Raw genomic sequence first — 18,155 nt, forward strand, 5'->3', positions numbered from 1 at the left:
CCTGACCAGGCCACATTTTGCATTACGGCACTGCGTTACTTTAACTGACATTTGCGCGGTCATTGAACGTTGCACCCAAATGAAATTTAAGTCCTTTTTTTCCCACAAATAGAGCTTTCTTTCAGTGGTATTTGATTGCCTGTGCGGTTTTTATTTTTTTGCCTATATCCCCAGAGACACTAATACAATGATCAATGCTAATAAAAAGCACTGACACTGTACGAATGGCACTGGGCAGGAAGGGGTTAACATCTGGGGCAATCAAAGGGCTAACTGTGTGTTGTGTGCCGTTTTACTAAACATGCTGTGTTAGTGCTTCACTGTAAGCACACTGTCGGAGATGCTCGGCAATCACTGGCGCTGGTGAGTAATCACCGTCCGGAACCCGGTGATTGACAGCCTTGGTCGCAAGTGGCAGCGCAGTAAGGACACACGTACACCCTACCTGAAATGCGAAATCACGTATATATATGTGATTTTGCGCACCGCTGCCACGCTGTAGCAGTATTTCTGCTATAGGGCGGCAGTAAAGCGGTTAATCACCAATGAGTTTTTTTTTAATTTTTGCTAAATAAACAAAAAAGACAGAAAAATCTGAAAATGTTAATACGTGTTTTTCTTCGTTTCTGTTATAAAATTTTGCAAATAAATCATCTTTCTTCATAAATTTAAGTGAAAAGGTATTCTGCAACATTTCTTTGGTGAAAATAACCCAAATCAGTGTATATTATTTAGTCTGTGGGGAAGTTCTAGAGTCTACAAACTATGGTATATATATCTGAAAATCGATCAATCCTGATATATTGACAGCCTACCTAATTTCTTGAGGCCTAAAAATGCCATGATAACACATATAACCCCCAAATGACCCCTATAGTAACACTGTGCTGGTCCGGGGAAGTGATCAGGATTTTCTTTTTTTTTACACATTATGATTGTGTATACCAATGAATTTCATTGATATAAGAAACCACTTTTACTTAATGAAACTGGTTCATTCAGTGTCTTTTGTTGTGATTAGCTGTGATTGGCCAAAGCTAATCACATGGTACAGATGGGCTATGATTGGCCCTGTCTGTACCATGTGATCTCTGTGGCCAATCACAGCTAACAACACAATTGTATACAATGGATGGCATGAAAGGAGGCAGTCTATTGTTTATAATTGTTATGTGTTCTGCTGTGATTGGTAAGGAAGGTGTTAAAATGGCAATGGCCTGTAGTCGATGTCCTCCAACAATCAAATTCAAATTGACATTTTGCAAGTAAAGGTTAGAAAATAAAAGCTGGCATCTGACAGGTTACTTTGGGAAAAAAAAGCTGGCAAATTATTTTCATATTTCCATACTTCCTCATTGTATTTTATCTTTTACATAAATATTACAGAACATTTAACCTTGAGCATGCCCTGATCACGTATTTAATTATTTTACTTTTTTCTGATTTCTGTGTCCAAATTTAGCTCTTCCAGAAGCAAAACTGAAGACCATCCAGAAACAGCATCTTCTGAAACAATATTTCAACCACATCCTAGCCACCATTCTTCCACTGAAGTAGAGAGGATGGTTCCTCCATCCAACAGTATTGTTGATCAGAGCAGTGTGAAAATCCAGAGACACATGAGAGCCCAAAGTCTTACACAAAGCCCTGCCCAGCACAGTAATCTCCACAGCACAAGACTGGCCACCTTACCAGCACTCAGTAACTTCAGTCCCACTAAATCTATACAAGAATCACCCATGCAGAGGACACAAGGTACTGAGGAAGATTATCTGTATGCTGAAAGCAGAACTTCTAAAATTTCTCCAGTTGAAGTAAAAAGTGAAAGTGACATGGATTTAAGTTTCAGTAGTAATAACTCAATGAATCACAACCGTCACAAACAAAATACAAAGTCTACACCACCACAGAGGCCTCCACCCCCAAAAGTCAAGTGCTTAAATTCAACAAAAGAAGCAAACATTTCACAAAACAGCACTGCATTTGGGCAGAAGGTTGCCACTGGTTGTAAAAACAACAGAATGTGGAGCAGCAGCTCCTCAGAGTCTGAAACTCCCTCACACCATGGGAAAATATCACTCCGTATATCTGAGTCTGGTCTCCAGTTATCTCCTGTGGTTGGGAATGATGATGTGGAAGATGAAGTATTTGTTAAGGACCAAGAGCTGGACACATTCCCTGAAATTCATTTTGTTCCCCCATCTCCACCTCCGTTCCCACCTCCAACTCTGGAAGATGCCCTTTTGAAGGAAAAGCAAGAGAAAATACATACTTTGCTGGCTACATCTCCCAAACATTATGAAGGAAATGTGAAGAAGGACTGGAAAGAAATGTAAGTGTTTGCTGCAAAGTATGTTATGCGGTTCAAGATAAGTGCTGAGTGTGATTAGTTTAGTGATTAGAGTATTAGATTGCTTCTTTCCTGAATTCTCACCCTTAGCTTAAAACCTTGTGCTATAAAAATAAAGCAGGCTATATAACAGTAGACCATATTTTGCATGCTTGCATGGAAAATGTTGAAAAACACACTTTACAGCATTCTTTCTTGCTATCACTGAGCCAACTAATTTCGTTCAAAAGCCCTTATAATTTCTTCCAGACCTGCTACTTGAATGGAATCACAGCCATATAAAACAGGTTTGCTTTGTGCATAGAATATGCTCATTACAATATGTATGACTTTTCCTGTACAAAAAACACATTCACAGTTAGAATTTTGTGCTTTCAAAATAAATTTCCATCCTTCTCCTTCGAATTTTCTCATCATTCAAAAATAAACAGTGATCTGAGCAATTAGAAACACTTAGAAACACTCCAAAAACAAACATTTTCAACTGAAATTCCACTGGTGTATGGCTGTAGACATGCAAAGAAGAGAAATGTTCTGTATGTACTGAAAATGTACAAGAACAGTTATTATTATTATACAGGATTTATATAGCTCCAATAGTTTGAGCAACGCTTTACAACATGAGGGCAAACAGTACAATTACAATACAATTCAATACAGTAGGAAACAGAGGGCCCTGCTTGTTAGAGCTTACAATCTAAAATGGAAGGTCAGTTCATACAAAAGGTAATAACTGTGGGGGATGAGCTGCTGGAGAAAATTAAGTACAGATATTAGGTGGGGGTAGGAAAAGCTTGTCTAAAGAGATGGGTTTTCAGGGATCATTTACGTGTGCATGGAGTAGGAGACAGACAGATTGGCGTAGGGAACTCCAAAGAATGGGAGAAACACGGGAGAAGTCCTAGAGGCAAGCATGGGAGGAGGTGACAAAAGACCTAAAGAGAAGGAAGTCTTGGGAGGAACGAAGAGAACGATTTGGTGGGTATTTTGAGACTAGCTTGGTGATGTACTTAGGGGCCAAGTTGTGGATGGCTTTGTACGTTGTTGTTAGTACTTTGAATTGAATTTGTTGGGGGAGCAGAAGCCAGTGGAGTGATTAGCAATTAGTTTATATCTCTGTCTTCTCTATGATTAGTTTATGCCCCTGTCATCTCCATCTTGCATTTTTGCTGGAACTGGGGCCAGGGAATATATTAGTAATTAGAGAACAAATATTCAACAATATTCAATTGCCTTATCTCAATGTTTTTAAAGTTTGTAAACAACAGCGGTTAAAATCCCGCCAAACATTTTTTTTTTATGTTTTTGTCTCTTTGGTGAGATTTTTTTTTACTTCCTGCCCTGTAAAAACTTTAATCCCCCATAGTAAAAGGAAAACCCCCTTGGACAGTAATCACTGGCAAATGTTTCTTTTCACCTCCTTTTCCAATGACAGCTGAAAATTTTTGGATAGTCACTCACTTTCTGTCCCAGTAACAATGGTCACCAGAACATATATACAGGGTGAATCTTACAACCGGGGATAGAGACAGTAATATACACCTGAAAATGAAAGAGGTTTGAATTCTTCCCTATACTATCCAATATGAAAAAAAAATGTATATGCTACAAATACACTTTAAAGAGGCATTGTAACGATGCCTATGCAGGGAGAAAGTAACTGTGTCTCAGCAAAGGGCAACGACTTACCAGCACTTCCATGCTGCTTCTTTCTTCTCCGCACCCAGTACTTTCAGGTTTGGAAGAGCATGTGTTTTCTCCTCTGTGGCAGTGCTCAGGGCTACTGGCTGATCCCTGAGGTCCCCCAAGTTTCCAAAGACCAATCATTTCAGTGTTGGCTGCAGATGAAGAAGAATCAGTGAATAAAAACTGGTAAGGTTTGTATAGGGGTTCATGTTTGTTTTGCTCTGCTTGGCAAGATGACAGTGGTTGTAAACCCTTACATATACCCAATGAAGTAACTAATTTAAGGTGATACACATGAATGAAACAAATCCTCCTACATAAGTTGTATGTGATTATCTGCAGCTAGTAATTCCTACACAACCTCCTAAACCGCACATTTTAAACAGCATTTCTGAGCTCCAGCAGGCAAGGTGCAGGGATCTCATTTCACACACTGCAGAGCAGGAAGCTGAGTGTAACCTGAGAGCTGAGTGGAGGGAAGGCACACACCCATTCTTACACAAGCACACAGGAAACATTCACACCTGGGCTATCAATCACAGGCTGTGTGCTGGAACTCCTCTCCCCTGTCCTCCTCCATCCCTTGGAGTAGGTATTAGCTGTCAGAAATGACTCATGCAGATAGCAGAGTTGGGAAAGTTGCAGATTGAAATCACACTCTGTGCTTTGAATTAAGGCAGGTACACAATATAGAAGGATGTGCTTTTCATGTCATAAGTTTAAAAACCACTTTAAGCATAAATGGTTTGTATGAGTTAAGGTGGAATTTACATTTGGATGCAGAAGATCTTTCATAGTGTAGGTTTTTAGATTACATCATATTCCAAATGTACAAATTTACCCATGCCTCCCTAGAAATTACTGATCAGCCACTGTTACAATAAGATCCAGGATTTACTCTGAAAAACAAAAAGTTTCCAAGCTAAAATTCAACATTTTTTTTAAAGATATATCAATAACTTACTTTCTGAGTGCCACCATTGTGGCTATATAAAACTGGAGAGTGCATAATCTGGCACCACTCTGTATAGAAACCAAATAGCTTCCAGGTTTTATTGCCAAAACTCAATTGAACAAGCTAGCTAGCATTTTATACCATTAAACGGTGTTGCAGCAAGATCTGTCCCCCGTGAAGATCTGCCCCCCTTCACACAACTGAGCATGTGCAAGTTTCAGGCATAAGCAGACGATCGGCGATCTCGCTCTGTTACACTGTTAACCCCATTTATGCTGGATTGCAAGTACACTAACCGCTGAATCACATCCCTCAGAACACTGCCGCTGACGATCCTACCGCAACATGTCGCCAAGCTGCGGGGGGTTGTGACATGGCGAGTACACTCACATGTGGGGGATCAGTGACATGGGGGGGCCATAACATGTTTTGGTGGTGCAGTTACACGTGGGGGCCAGTCACATGGGGGTGGGGATTTGCATCAAGTGAGGCAGATGTTCACGGGGGACTGAGGGGGGTGTGTGTGTGTTTGCGTCAAGGGGGGGGGGGCAGATCTGCACGTGAGGTTGCTGCTTAAGGAGGGGGAGAGGTTGCTTGCGTCAATGGGGGGCAGATCTTCACGGGGTACTTATCCTGGGGTGGGGGGTAATGACAAGGGAGGCAGATCTTCACGGGGTACCGATCTTGGGGGGGGGGGTAATGACAAGAGGGGCAGATCTTCACGGGGTACTGATTTTGGGGGGGGTAATGACAAGAGGGGCAGATCTTCACGGGTACTGATCTTGGGGGGGTAATGACAAGGGGTGCAGATCTTCATGGGGGACTGATCTTGCTGGGGGATAATGACAAGGGGGGGCAGATCTTCACGGGGGACTGATCTTGCTGGGGGATAATGACAAGGGGGGGCAGATCTTCACGGGGGACTGATCTTGGGGAGGGGAATGACAAGGGGGGCAGATCTTCACGGGGGACTGATCTTGGGGGGGGAATGACAAGGGGGGCAGATCTTCACGGGGGACTGATCTTGCTGGGGAGCAGATCTTCACGGGGGACTGATCTTGGGGGGATGACAAGGGGGGCAGATCTTCATGGGGGACGGAGCTTGCTGGGGGGTAATGACAAGGGGGGCAGATCTTCACGGGGGACTGATCTTGCTGGGGGATAATGACAAGGGGGGGCAGATCTTCACGGGGGACTGATCTTGGGGAGGGGAATGACAAGGGGGGCAGATCTTCACGGGGGACTGATCTTGGGGGGGGAATGACAAGGGGGGCAGATCTTCACGGGGGACTGATCTTGCTGGGGAGCAGATCTTCACGGGGGACTGATCTTGGGGGGATGACAAGGGGGGCAGATCTTCATGGGGGACGGAGCTTGCTGGGGGGTAATGACAAGGGGGGCAGATCTTCACGGGGGACTAATCTTGCTGGGGGATAATGACAAGGGGGGCAGATCTTCACGGGGGACTGATCTTGGGGGGGGTGAAGAGGGGGGCAGATCTTCACGGGGACTGATCTTGCTGCTACAGGTGTGGGGAAGTGACATGGGGAGGACAGTGACATGGAGGGGGGGATGACAAGGGGGGCAGATCTTCACGAGGGACGGAGCTTGCTGGGGGGTAATGACAAGGGGGGCAGATCTTCACGGGGGACTGATCTTGCTGGGTGGTAATGACAAGGGGGGCAGATCTTCACGGGGGACTGATCTTGCTGGGGAATAATGACAAGGGGGGCACATCTTCACGGGGGACTGATCTTGCGGAGGGGAATGACAAGGGGGGCAGATCTTCATGGGGGACTGATCTTGGGGAGGGGAATGACAAGGGGGGCAGATCTTCACGGGGGACTGAATCTTGCTGGGGGGGAATGACAAGGGGGGCAGATCTTCACGGGGGACTGATCTTGCTGGGGAATAATGACAAGGGGGGCACATCTTCACGGGGGACTGATCTTGGGGAGGGGAATGACAAGGGGGGCACATCTTCACAGGGGACTGATCTTGGGGAGGGGAATGACAAGGGGGGCAGATCTTCACGGGGGACTGATCTTGCTGGGGGATAATGACAAGGGGGGCATATTTTCGCAGGGGACTGATCTTGCTGGGTGGTAATGACAAGGGGGGCAGATCTTCACGGGGGACTGATCTTGGGGGGGGGGGATGAGAAGGGGGCCAGATCTTCACGGGGGACTGATCTTGGGGGGGGTGAGAAGGGGGGCAGATCTTCACGGCGGACTGATCTTGCTGGGGGATAATGACAAGGGGGGGCAGATCTTCACGGGGGACTGATCTTGCTGGGGGATAATGACAAGGGGGGGCAGATCTTCACGGGGGACTGATCTTGGGGAGGGGAATGACAAGGGGGGCAGATCTTCACGGGGGACTGATCTTGGGGGGGGAATGACAAGGGGGGCAGATCTTCACGGGGGACTGATCTTGCTGGGGAGCAGATCTTCACGGGGGACTGATCTTGGGGGGATGACAAGGGGGGCAGATCTTCATGGGGGACGGAGCTTGCTGGGGGGTAATGACAAGGGGGGCAGATCTTCACGGGGGACTGATCTTGCTGGGGGATAATGACAAGGGGGGGCAGATCTTCACGGGGGACTGATCTTGGGGAGGGGAATGACAAGGGGGCAGATCTTCACGGGGGACTGATCTTGGGGGGGGGAATGACAAGGGGGGCAGATCTTCACGGGGGACTGATCTTGCTGGGGAGCAGATCTTCACGGGGGACTGATCTTGGGGGGATGACAAGGGGGGCAGATCTTCATGGGGGACGGAGCTTGCTGGGGGGTAATGACAAGGGGGGCAGATCTTCACGGGGGACTAATCTTGCTGGGGGATAATGACAAGGGGGGCAGATCTTCACAGGGGAATGATCTTGGGGGGGGTGAAGAGGGGGGCAGATCTTCACGGGGACTGATCTTGCTGCTACAGGTGTGGGGAAGTGACATGGGGAGGACAGTGACATGGAGGGGGGGATGACAAGGGGGGCAGATCTTCACGAGGGACGGAGCTTGCTGGGGGGTAATGACAAGGGGGGCAGATCTTCACGGGGGACTGATCTTGCTGGGTGGTAATGACAAGGGGGGCAGATCTTCACGGGGGACTGATCTTGCTGGGGAATAATGACAAGGGGGGCACATCTTCACGGGGGACTGATCTTGCGGAGGGGAATGACAAGGGGGGCAGATCTTCATGGGGGACTGATCTTGGGGAGGGGAATGACAAGGGGGGCAGATCTTCACGGGGGACTGAATCTTGCTGGGGGGGAATGACAAGGGGGGCAGATCTTCACGGGGGACTGATCTTGCTGGGGAATAATGACAAGGGGGGCACATCTTCACGGGGGACTGATCTTGGGGAGGGGAATGACAAGGGGGGCACATCTTCACAGGGGACTGATCTTGGGGAGGGGAATGACAAGGGGGGCAGATCTTCACGGGGGACTGATCTTGCTGGGGGATAATGACAAGGGGGGCATATTTTCGCAGGGGACTGATCTTGCTGGGTGGTAATGACAAGGGGGGCAGATCTTCACGGGGGACTGATCTTGGGGGGGGGGGATGAGAAGGGGGCCAGATCTTCACGGGGGACTGATCTTGGGGGGGGTGAGAAGGGGGGCAGATCTTCACGGCGGACTGATCTTGCTGGGGGATAATGACAAGGGGGGGGCAGATCTTCACAGGGGACTGATCTTGGGGAGGGGAATGACAAGGGGGGCAGATCTTCACGGGGGACTGATCTTGGGGGGGGGGGAATGACAAGGGGGGCAGATCTTCACAGTGGACTGATCTTGCTGGGGAGCAGATCTTCACGGGGGACTGATCTTGGGGGGGGGTGACAAGGGGGTAGATCTTCACGGAGACAGAGCTTGCTGGGGGGTAATAACAAGGGGGGCAGATCTTCACGGGGGACTGATCTTGCTGGGTGGTAATGACAAGGGGGGCAGATCTTCACGGGGGACTGATCTTGCTGGGGGATAATGACAAGGGGGGCATATCTTCACGGGGGACTGATCTTGCTGGGTGGAAATGACAAGGGGGGCAGATCTTCACGGGGGACTAATCTTGGGGGGGGTATGAGAAGGGGGCCAGATCTTCATGGGGGACTGATCTTGCTGGGGGATAATGACAAGGGGGGCAGATCTTCACGGGGGACTGATCTTGGGGGGGGATGACAAGGGGGGCAGATCTTCACGTGGGACTGATCTTGCTGCTACAGGTGTGGGGGACATGGGGAGGACAGTGACATGGAGGGGGGGCATGACATGGGGTGTACAGTCACATGTCGGGGGATCAGTGACATGGGGGGGCCATAACATGTGTTGGTGGGGCAGTTACATGTGGGGGCCAGTCACATGGGGGGGGTAATGACATGGGGAGGACAATGACGTGTGGGGAGGATGGGGGTGTGACATGGGTAGGACATTGACATGTGGGGTGAGGATGGGGTGGCCTGACATGGGGAGGACAGTGACATGAGACGGGGAAGTGACATAGGGGGGCCATAACATGTGTTAGTGGGGCAGTTACATGTGGGGGCCAGTGATATGGGGGGGGGAGTGACATGGGGAGGACAGTGCCGTGGGTTGTGACATGGGGAGTACAGTCACATGTGGGGGGATCAGTGACATGCGGGGGGGCCATAACATGTGTTGGTGGGGCAGTTACATGTGGGGGCCAGTCACATGGGGGGGTAATGACATGGGGAGGACAGTGACGTGTGGGGAGGATGGGGGTGTGACAAAGGTAGCACATTGACATGTGGGCTGAGGATGGGGTGGCCTGACATGGGGAGGACAGTGACATGAGAGGGGGAAGTGACATGGGGAGGACAGTGACATTGGGGGGGCATGACATGGGGAGGACAGTGACATTGGGGAGGACAGTGACATGAGAGGGGGAAGTGACATGGGGAGGACAGTGACATTGGGGGGGGCATGACATGGGGAGGACAGTGACATGAGAGGGGGAAGTGACATGGGGAGGACAGTGACATTGGGGGGGGCATGACATGGGGAGGACAGTGACATGAGAGGGGGAAGTGACATGGGGAGGACAGTGACATTAGGGTGGGCACTGAAATGGGAAGAGGACAGTGACATGGTGGTGCAGTTAGTGGTGTATTTTTGTTCTGTGCTGCCCTAGGTAAGACTAAAATCGGGCACCCCCGCAACTAAAGTTGTCCCACCAACTCATCTGCAAACTCCACCCCTTCCTCTTCAGACCCCACCTCTTCTTTTTAGAGCTCCACCCACTAACAATGATGGGGCACTATTCCTCCCGCTGACACCAATGATGGGGCACTATTCCTCCCACTGACACCAATGATGGGGCACTATTCCTCCGACTGACACCAATGATGGGGCACTATTCCTCCCACTGACACCAATGATGGGGCACCATTCCTCCCACTGACACCAATGATGGGGCACCATTCTTCCCACTGATACCAATGATGGGGCACTTATCCTCCCACTGACACCAATGATGGGGCACTATTCCTCCCACTGATACCAATGATGGGGCACTATTACTCACACACTGACAATAATGATGGGGCACTATTACTCACACACTGACAATAATGATGGGGCACCATCATTGGTGTCAATGGGAGGAATAGTGTCCCATCATTGGTATCAGTGGGAGGAATAGTGCCCCATCATTGGTGTCAGTGGGAGGAATAGTGCCCCATCATTGCCATCATTGTTGTCAATTCGAGAAATAGTGTCCCATCATTGGTATCAGTGGGAGGAATAGTGCCCCATCATTGGTGTCAGTGGGAGGAATAGTGCCCCATCATTGGTGTCAGCGGGAGGAATAGTGCCCCATCATTGTCAGTGGGTGGAGCTCTAATAAGAAGAGGTGGAGCCTAAAGAGGAAGGGGTGGGGTTTGCAGATGAGTTGGTGGGACAACTTTAGTTGCGGGGGTGCCCGATTTTAGTCTTACCTAGGGCAGCACAGAACAAAAATACACCACTAACTGCACCACCATGTCACTGTCCTCTTTCCATTTCAGTGCCCACCCTAATGTCACTGTCCTCCTCTCATGTCACTGTCTTCCCCATGTCATTCCCCCCCCCAATGTCACTGTCCTCCCAATGTCATGCCCACCCCCCCAAGTAACTTCCCCCTCTCATGTCACTGTCTTCCCCATGTAATGCCCCCCCCCAATGTCACTGTCCTCCCAATGTCATGCCCACCCCCAATGTCACTGTCCTCCCCATGTCATTCCCCCCCCCAATGTCACTGTCCTCCCCATGTAATGCCCCCCCCCCCAATGTAACTTCCCCCTCTCATGTCACTGTCTTCCCCATGTAATGCCCCCCCCCCCAATGTCACTGTCCTCCCAATGTCATGCCCACCCCCAATGTCACTGTCCTCCCCATGTAATGCCCCCCCCAATGTCACTGTCCTCCCCATGTCATTACCCCCCCCCATGTCACTGGCCCCCACATGTAACTGCCCCACCAACACATGTTATGGTCCCCCCATGTCACTGATCCCCCCACATGTGACTGTACTCCCCATGTCATGCCCCCCCCCCCCCAATGTCCCTGTCCTCCCTATGTCACTTCCCACACTTTTAGCAGCAAGATCAGTCCCCCGTGAAGATCTGCCCCCCTTGACAGAACCCCCCGTAGCAGCAAGATCAGTCCCCTGTGAAGATCTGCCCCCCTTCTCATCCCCCCCCTCCCGAGATCAGTCCCCTGTGAACATCTGCCCCCCTTGTCATTATTCCCCAGCAAAATCAGTCCCCCGTGAAGATCTGCCCCCTTGTCATTACCACCCAGCAGGATCAGTCCCCCGTGAAGATCTGCACCCCTTGTCATTACCCCCCAGCAAGCTCCGTCCCCCGTGAAGATCTGCCCCCTTGTCATCCCCCCCAAGATCAGTCCCCCGTGAAGATCTGCCCCACCTTGTCATTATCCCCTAGCAAGATCAGTCCCCCATGAAGATCTGCCCCCCTTGTCATTATTTCCCAGCACGATCAGTCCCCCTGTGAAGATCTGCCCCCCCTGTCATTACCACCCAGCAAGATCAGTCCCCCATGAAGATCTGGCCCCCTTCTCATCCCCCCCCCCCCAAGATCAGTCCCTTGTGAAGATCTGCCCCCCTTGTCATTACCACCCAGCAAGATCAGTCCCCCGTGAAGATATGCCCCCCCTTGTCATTCCCCCCCCCCAAGATCAGTCCCCCGTGAAGATGTGCCCCCCTTGTCATTATTCCCCAGCAACATCAGTCCCCCGTGAAGATCTCCCCCCCTTGTCATTACCACCCAGCAAGATCAGTCCCCCGTGAAGATCTGCCCCCCTTCTCATCCTTCCCCAAGATCAGTCCCCCGTGAAGATCTGCCCCCCTTGTCATTCCCCCCCCCAAGATCAGTCCCCAGTGAAGATGTGCCCCCCTTGCCATTATTCCCCAGCAAAATCAGTCCCCCGTGAAGATGTGCCCCCCTTGTCATTATTCCCCAGCAAGATCAGTCCCCCGTGAAGATCTGCCCCCCTTGTCATTATCCCCTAGCAAGATCATTCCCCCGTGAAGATCTGCCCCCCTTGTCATTATCCCCTAGCAAGATCAGTCCCCCGTGAAGATCTGCCCCCTTTGTCATTCCCCCCTAGCAAGATCAGTCCCCCGTGAAGATCTGCCCCACTTGTCATTCCCCCCTAGCAAGATCAGTCCCCCGTGAAGATCTGCCCCCCTTGTCATTCCCCTCCCCAAGATCAGTCCCCCGTGAAGATGTGCCCCCCTTGTCATTATCCCCCAGCAAGATCAATCCCCTGTGAAGATCTGCCCCCCTTCTCATTACCCCCAGCAAGATCAGTCCCCCGTGAAGATCTGCCCCCCTTTTCATTATCCCCCAGCAAGATCAGTCCCCCGTGAAGATCTGCCCCTCTTGTCATTTCCCCCTAGCAAGATCAGTCCCCCGTGAAGATCTGCCCCCCTTCTCATCCTTCCCCAAGATCAGTCCCTCGTTAAGATCTGCCCCCCTTCTCATTCCCCTCCCCAAGATCAGTCCCCCGTGAAGATCTGCCCCCCCCTTGTCAGTATCCCCCAGCAAGATCAGTCCGCCGTGAAGATATGCCCCCCTTCTCATTCCCTCCCAGCAAGATCAGTCCCCCGTGAAGATCTGCCCCCCTTGTCATTACCCCCCAAGATCAGTCCCCCGTGAAGATCTGCCCCCCTTGTCATTACCACCCAGTAAGATATGCCCCCCTTGTCATTATCCCCCAGCAAGATCAGTCCCCCGTGAAGATCTGCCCCCCTTGTCATTACCACCCAGCAAGATCAGTCCCCCGTGAAGATATGCCCCCCCTTGTCATTCCCCTCCCCCCCAAGATCAGTCCCCCGTGAAGATGTGCCCCCCTTGTCATTATTCCCCAGCAACATCAGTCCCCCGTGAAGATCTGCCCCCCTTCTCATCCTTCCCCAAGATCAGTCCCCCGTGAAGATCTGCCCCCCTTGTCATCCCCCCCCCCAAGATCAGTCCCTGCGTGAAGATGTGCCCCCCTTGCCATTATTCCCCAGCAAAATCAGTCCCCTGTGAAGATGTGCCCCCCTTGTCATTATTCCCCAGCAAGATCAGTCCCCCGTGAAGATCTGCCCCCCTTGTCATTATCCCCTAGCAAGATCATTCACCCGTGAAGATCTGCCCCCCTTGTCATTCCCCCCTAGCAAGATCAGTCCCCCGTGAAGATCTGCCCCCCTTGTCATTTCCACCCAGCAAGATCAGTCCCCCGTGAAGATATGCCCCCCTTGTCATTATCCCCCAGCAAGATTAGTCCCCCGTGAAGATCTGCCCCCCTTGTCATCCCCCCCCCAAGATCAGTCCCCCGTGAAGATCTGCTCCCCAGCAAGATCAGTCCCCCGTGAAGATCTGCCCCCCTTGTCATCCCCCCCCCCCAAGATCAGTCCCCCATGAAGATCTGCCCCCCTTGTCATTCCCCTCCCCAAGATCAGTCCCCCGTGAAGATCTGCCCCCCCTTGTCATTATCCCCCAGCAAGATCAGTCCCCCGTGAAGATCTGCTCTCCTTGTCATTATCCCCCAGTAAGATCAGTCCCCCGTGAAGATATGCCCCCCTTGTCATTATCCCCCAGCAAGATCAGTCCCCCGTGAAGATCTTCCCCCCTTGTCATCCCCCCCCCCCTCCATGTCACTGTCCTCCCCATGTCACTTCACCACACCTGTAGCAGCAAGATCAGTCCCCCGTGAAGATCTGCCCCCCTCTTCACCCCCCCGAAGATCAGTCCCCTGTGAAGTTATGCCCCCCTTGTCATTATCCCCCAGCAAGATCAGTCCCCTGTGAAGATCTGGCCCCCTTCTCACCCCCCCCCCCCAAGATTAGTCCCCGTGAAGATCTGCCCCCCTTGTCATTTCCACCCAGCAAGATCAGTCCCCCGTGAAGATCTGCCCCCCTTGTCATTACCCCCCAGCAAGCTCCGTCCCCCATGAAGATCTGCCCCCCTTGTCATCCCCCCCCCCAAGATCAGTCCCCCGTGAAGATCTGCTCCCCAGCAAGATCAGTCCCCCGTGAAGATCTGCCCCCCTTGTCATCCCCCCCCCCCCCCAAGATCAGTCCCCCGTGAAGATCTGCCTCCCCTTGTCATTATCCCCCAGCAAGATCAGTCCCCCGTGAAGATCTGCCCCCCTTTTCATTCCCCCCCCAAGATCAGTCCCCCATGAAGATCTGCACCCCTTGTCATTATCCCCCCAAGGTCAGTCCCCCGTGAAGATCTGCCCCCCTTGTCATTCCCCTCCCCAAGATCAGTCGCTCGTGAAGATCTACCCCCCCTTGTCATTATCCCCCAGCAAGATCAGTCCCCGTGAAGATCTGCCCCCCTTGTCATTCCCCCCCCCCCCAAGATCAGTCCCCCATGAAGATCTGCACCCCTTGTCATTACCCCCCCAAGATCAGTACCCATGAAGATCTGCCCCTCTTGTCATTACCCCCCCCCCCCAAGATCAGTACCCCGTGAAGATCTGCCCCTCTTGTCATTACCCCCCCCCCCCAAGATCGGTGCCCCGTGAAGATCTGCCCCCCTTTGTCATTACCCCCCCACCCCAGGATAAGTACCCCGTAAAGATCTGCCCCCCATTGACGCAAGCAGCCTCTCCCCCCCCTAAGCAGCAACCTCACGTGCAGATCTGCCCCCCCCCCCTTGACGCAAACACACACACACCCCCCCTAAGTCCCCCGTGAACATCTGCCTCACTTGATGCAAATCCCCACCCCCATGTGACTGGCCCCCACGTGTAACTGCACCACCAAAACATGTTATGGCCCCCCCATGTCACTGATCCCCCACATGTGAGTGTACTCGCCATGTCACAACCCCCCGCAGCTTGGCGACATGTTGCGGTAGGATCGTCAGCGGCAGTGTTCTGAGGGATGTGATTCAGCGGTTAGTGTACTTGCAATCCAGCATAAAAGGGGTTAACAGTGTAACAGAGTGAGATCGCCGATCGTCTGCTTATGCTTGAAACTTGCACATGCTCAGTTGTGTGAAGGGGGGCAGATCTTCACGGGGGACAGATCTTGCTGCAACAACGGCACCACATTTTTTTTGGGGGGGTTATTCTATGACAATGGTGATAAAGTTGTGAATATGGCACAGATTTTTCCTCTGTACTCCATGCTGCATATCAAAATTAGTATAAAAAAGGTCATCAGCTGCACATCAAAATATAACTCTGTAGGTCAGCAAAACTAGGTATTTTTTAAAATGAAGTTTCAATTATTAAGACATGTTTGTGCTTTAACCTTTTCCAATGTTTTCATGATACCTTTGAGTCCTTGCACACTTCTGTGCTTTAACTACAGTTTTCATTGCATTTTCAGTATTTTCCTCAAGGAGAAGAATTTTACCTCATCTTTCTTGTTTTTTTTTGGGCTCCATGTACACTGCAGCTGATAAACTCCTGCTTAGGAGCTTTTCTGCATTTTTTCCAGCAGCCCCTGAACTCTCCCTAATGTCTTCCTATGTGTCCATGTACACTATGTCATTTACAGTCATTTACAGGCAGTTGAGTTTACAGTCGTTTTTTTTTAACACACCAAAATTGCTTTCAGGAGTAGATTTTATCAGTGTCTCAAACGCCAAACGCTTGTAAACTCGTGTAAACGCGGCTAACTGCATTTATAAGCGTTTGCGCTTGGAAACTTTTTTTAACTCTTCCATTTCCAGATACTGTCCAGAGCATCTTTCATCATGAACAATTCATGCAAAGCGTTTTCCCGGTACTCAAATGGACCAAGTACACCATACTTTGAAGTTTTACATGAAAGAAAATATATTAGACACTGCTGCAATCATTTCTGCACAGAAATGAGCTGGAACACATCCAAACACCACAAAAAAAAAAGACAGCTAATCTCAACAAATGCTACTCTCTCTGCTTCTGCTCTCTGTTTTCCTCTCAAAATGTCTGAAATACTTAATTTTTTACTGTGAAATAGTTAATTTTTTACAGTGCATTCTGAGCATTTGGGAAGGTCTCCTGAGGTTATCTTTAAAAAACTCTTCTAAACACGAACACACATAAACGCGGTATGCAAAAGTGGCTAAACAGACGTTTTTTAACCTACGTTTTCCAGCAGTCAGTTTCCATCATTCAGAAGTGTCCCGTGTACATGGAGCCTTAATGTGACGTTAGTGAGTGAGGGGTGGGGTATAGGTGAAGTTCTGGAGTCCCACAGACAGGGCTGATAATGCTGGTTTGAATATCTGTGTAGAAAAGTCACTGGGTTGTCAGCCCAAACAGGAAGTTAGGCGCTCACTGAATTTCTGAGAGGTAATCTTCTATACTTGCTGTGTTTTTAAAGGAATAAAAATACCCGTAGAAATGAGTTGGTGAGATGTACTAAATATGTTTACTTTTTTTGCTTGTGTTTGGCCTGACATACAGTGTAATGAGGAACTTCATTCTTCAAACGAATTCAGAAAATCATGCTTTATTTTCACAGCATCTCATAACTTTGTTTTTGTTTCCTTCTCTTCTAATGACAGATATCCCAAAACTGTGGAGGGCACAGAAAAAATAGAGACAACAACAGAAAAGAGTGTCTTGAACTTGCCAACTGCTATTGCACTTATAAGAGAGAGTGAACTTCCTCAGGCCAGTGCCTCTTCTTCATCAGAGATACCTCAGTCCACAGCAAGTTCAGTGAGAACAGGTCACAGCTCTCAAAACCTCCCTCCAGCTCAGGATGACGAAACCACCAATGTAGCACTTAACCCTTCAGAAAACACTGTCCCAGAATATAAGCCCACCTACAAGCACATCAACACAAGTATAATGTCTCCTGAGGATGTCAAGTCTCAGGAGTTGGCCAAGGAAATTGTAGTAGAGGACAAATCCCTGGCGGACATTTTGGACCCAGAGTGTAAGATGAAAACAACTATGGATTTAATGGGGGAGCTGTTTATGAGAAGCCCCAGTGCTTTAAGAGAGAGGAGCAAAAGCCAGATCAAAGACATAATGAAGTCAGATGATTTGTCATCAGCACACAATGGAAAGTAAGTGTTTTTTTCAAGATATAGTTATACTTAGCTCTTTCTACAGATTTGAACATTTTCATTTTATTTCTCTTTTGTAAGTAAAGCACTTCCTTGAAAAAGTATTCATACCCCTTGAAATTTTCCACATTTTGTCATGATACAACCAAAAACGTAAATGTATTTTATTGGGATTTTAGATAGACCAACACAAATTGGCACATGACTGTGAAGTGGAGGGAAAATGATAAATGGTTTTCAATATTACAAATAAATATGTGAAAAGTGTGGTGTGTACTTTTATTTAAGTATTAGAATGGTGTTCCACTGTAAAGGCATAGTTCACCTTTACCCAAAAACTGCCTATGCAGATAAGGGGTGTCTGTAGATAAAAACAAAATATGCAGCTTTGACTAAAGTGGAATAATGCCCTTGTTATAGGTGTAGACATTTTATGTATCTCATGAAGCCTGAATGGAAAACTCCTAGGATGTTGTTAAGAGACACCTAGCTGTAACTGTTCACCTCCACTATCACAGGAGTAAGCTCTTTCTCTGATTCACTTGCACTTCCTCTGTCCTGATGCAGTATATCTGGGCTTTAGTGTTTTCACTCCTGACGAAGCCCTATTATGGGTGAAACATGTTGTATTTGGTTGGG

At 49.5% G+C, this 18,155-nt stretch overlaps 1 protein-coding gene across 2 annotated transcripts in view; it reads left to right on the forward strand.

The window, feature by feature from the left end:
* The window catches only part of SHROOM3 (shroom family member 3), a 264,050-nt gene that overhangs the window by 221,201 nt on the left and 24,694 nt on the right, over positions 1-18,155 (forward strand). For both annotated transcript variants that reach the window (XM_089676000.1, XM_089675993.1), the window contains exons 6-7: positions 1,463-2,332; positions 17,007-17,516. In XM_089676000.1, the coding sequence (XP_089532126.1) occupies positions 1,463-2,332; positions 17,007-17,516 (1,380 nt within the window). The remainder of the gene's footprint in view (positions 1-1,462; positions 2,333-17,006; positions 17,517-18,155) is intronic.

The sequence above is a fragment of the Staurois parvus genome, unplaced genomic scaffold, assembly GCF_062004578.1.
Source record: "Staurois parvus isolate SC_StPar_1 unplaced genomic scaffold, SC_StPar_1.0 ptg000013l, whole genome shotgun sequence".
Classification (NCBI taxonomy): Eukaryota; Metazoa; Chordata; class Amphibia; order Anura; family Ranidae; genus Staurois; species Staurois parvus.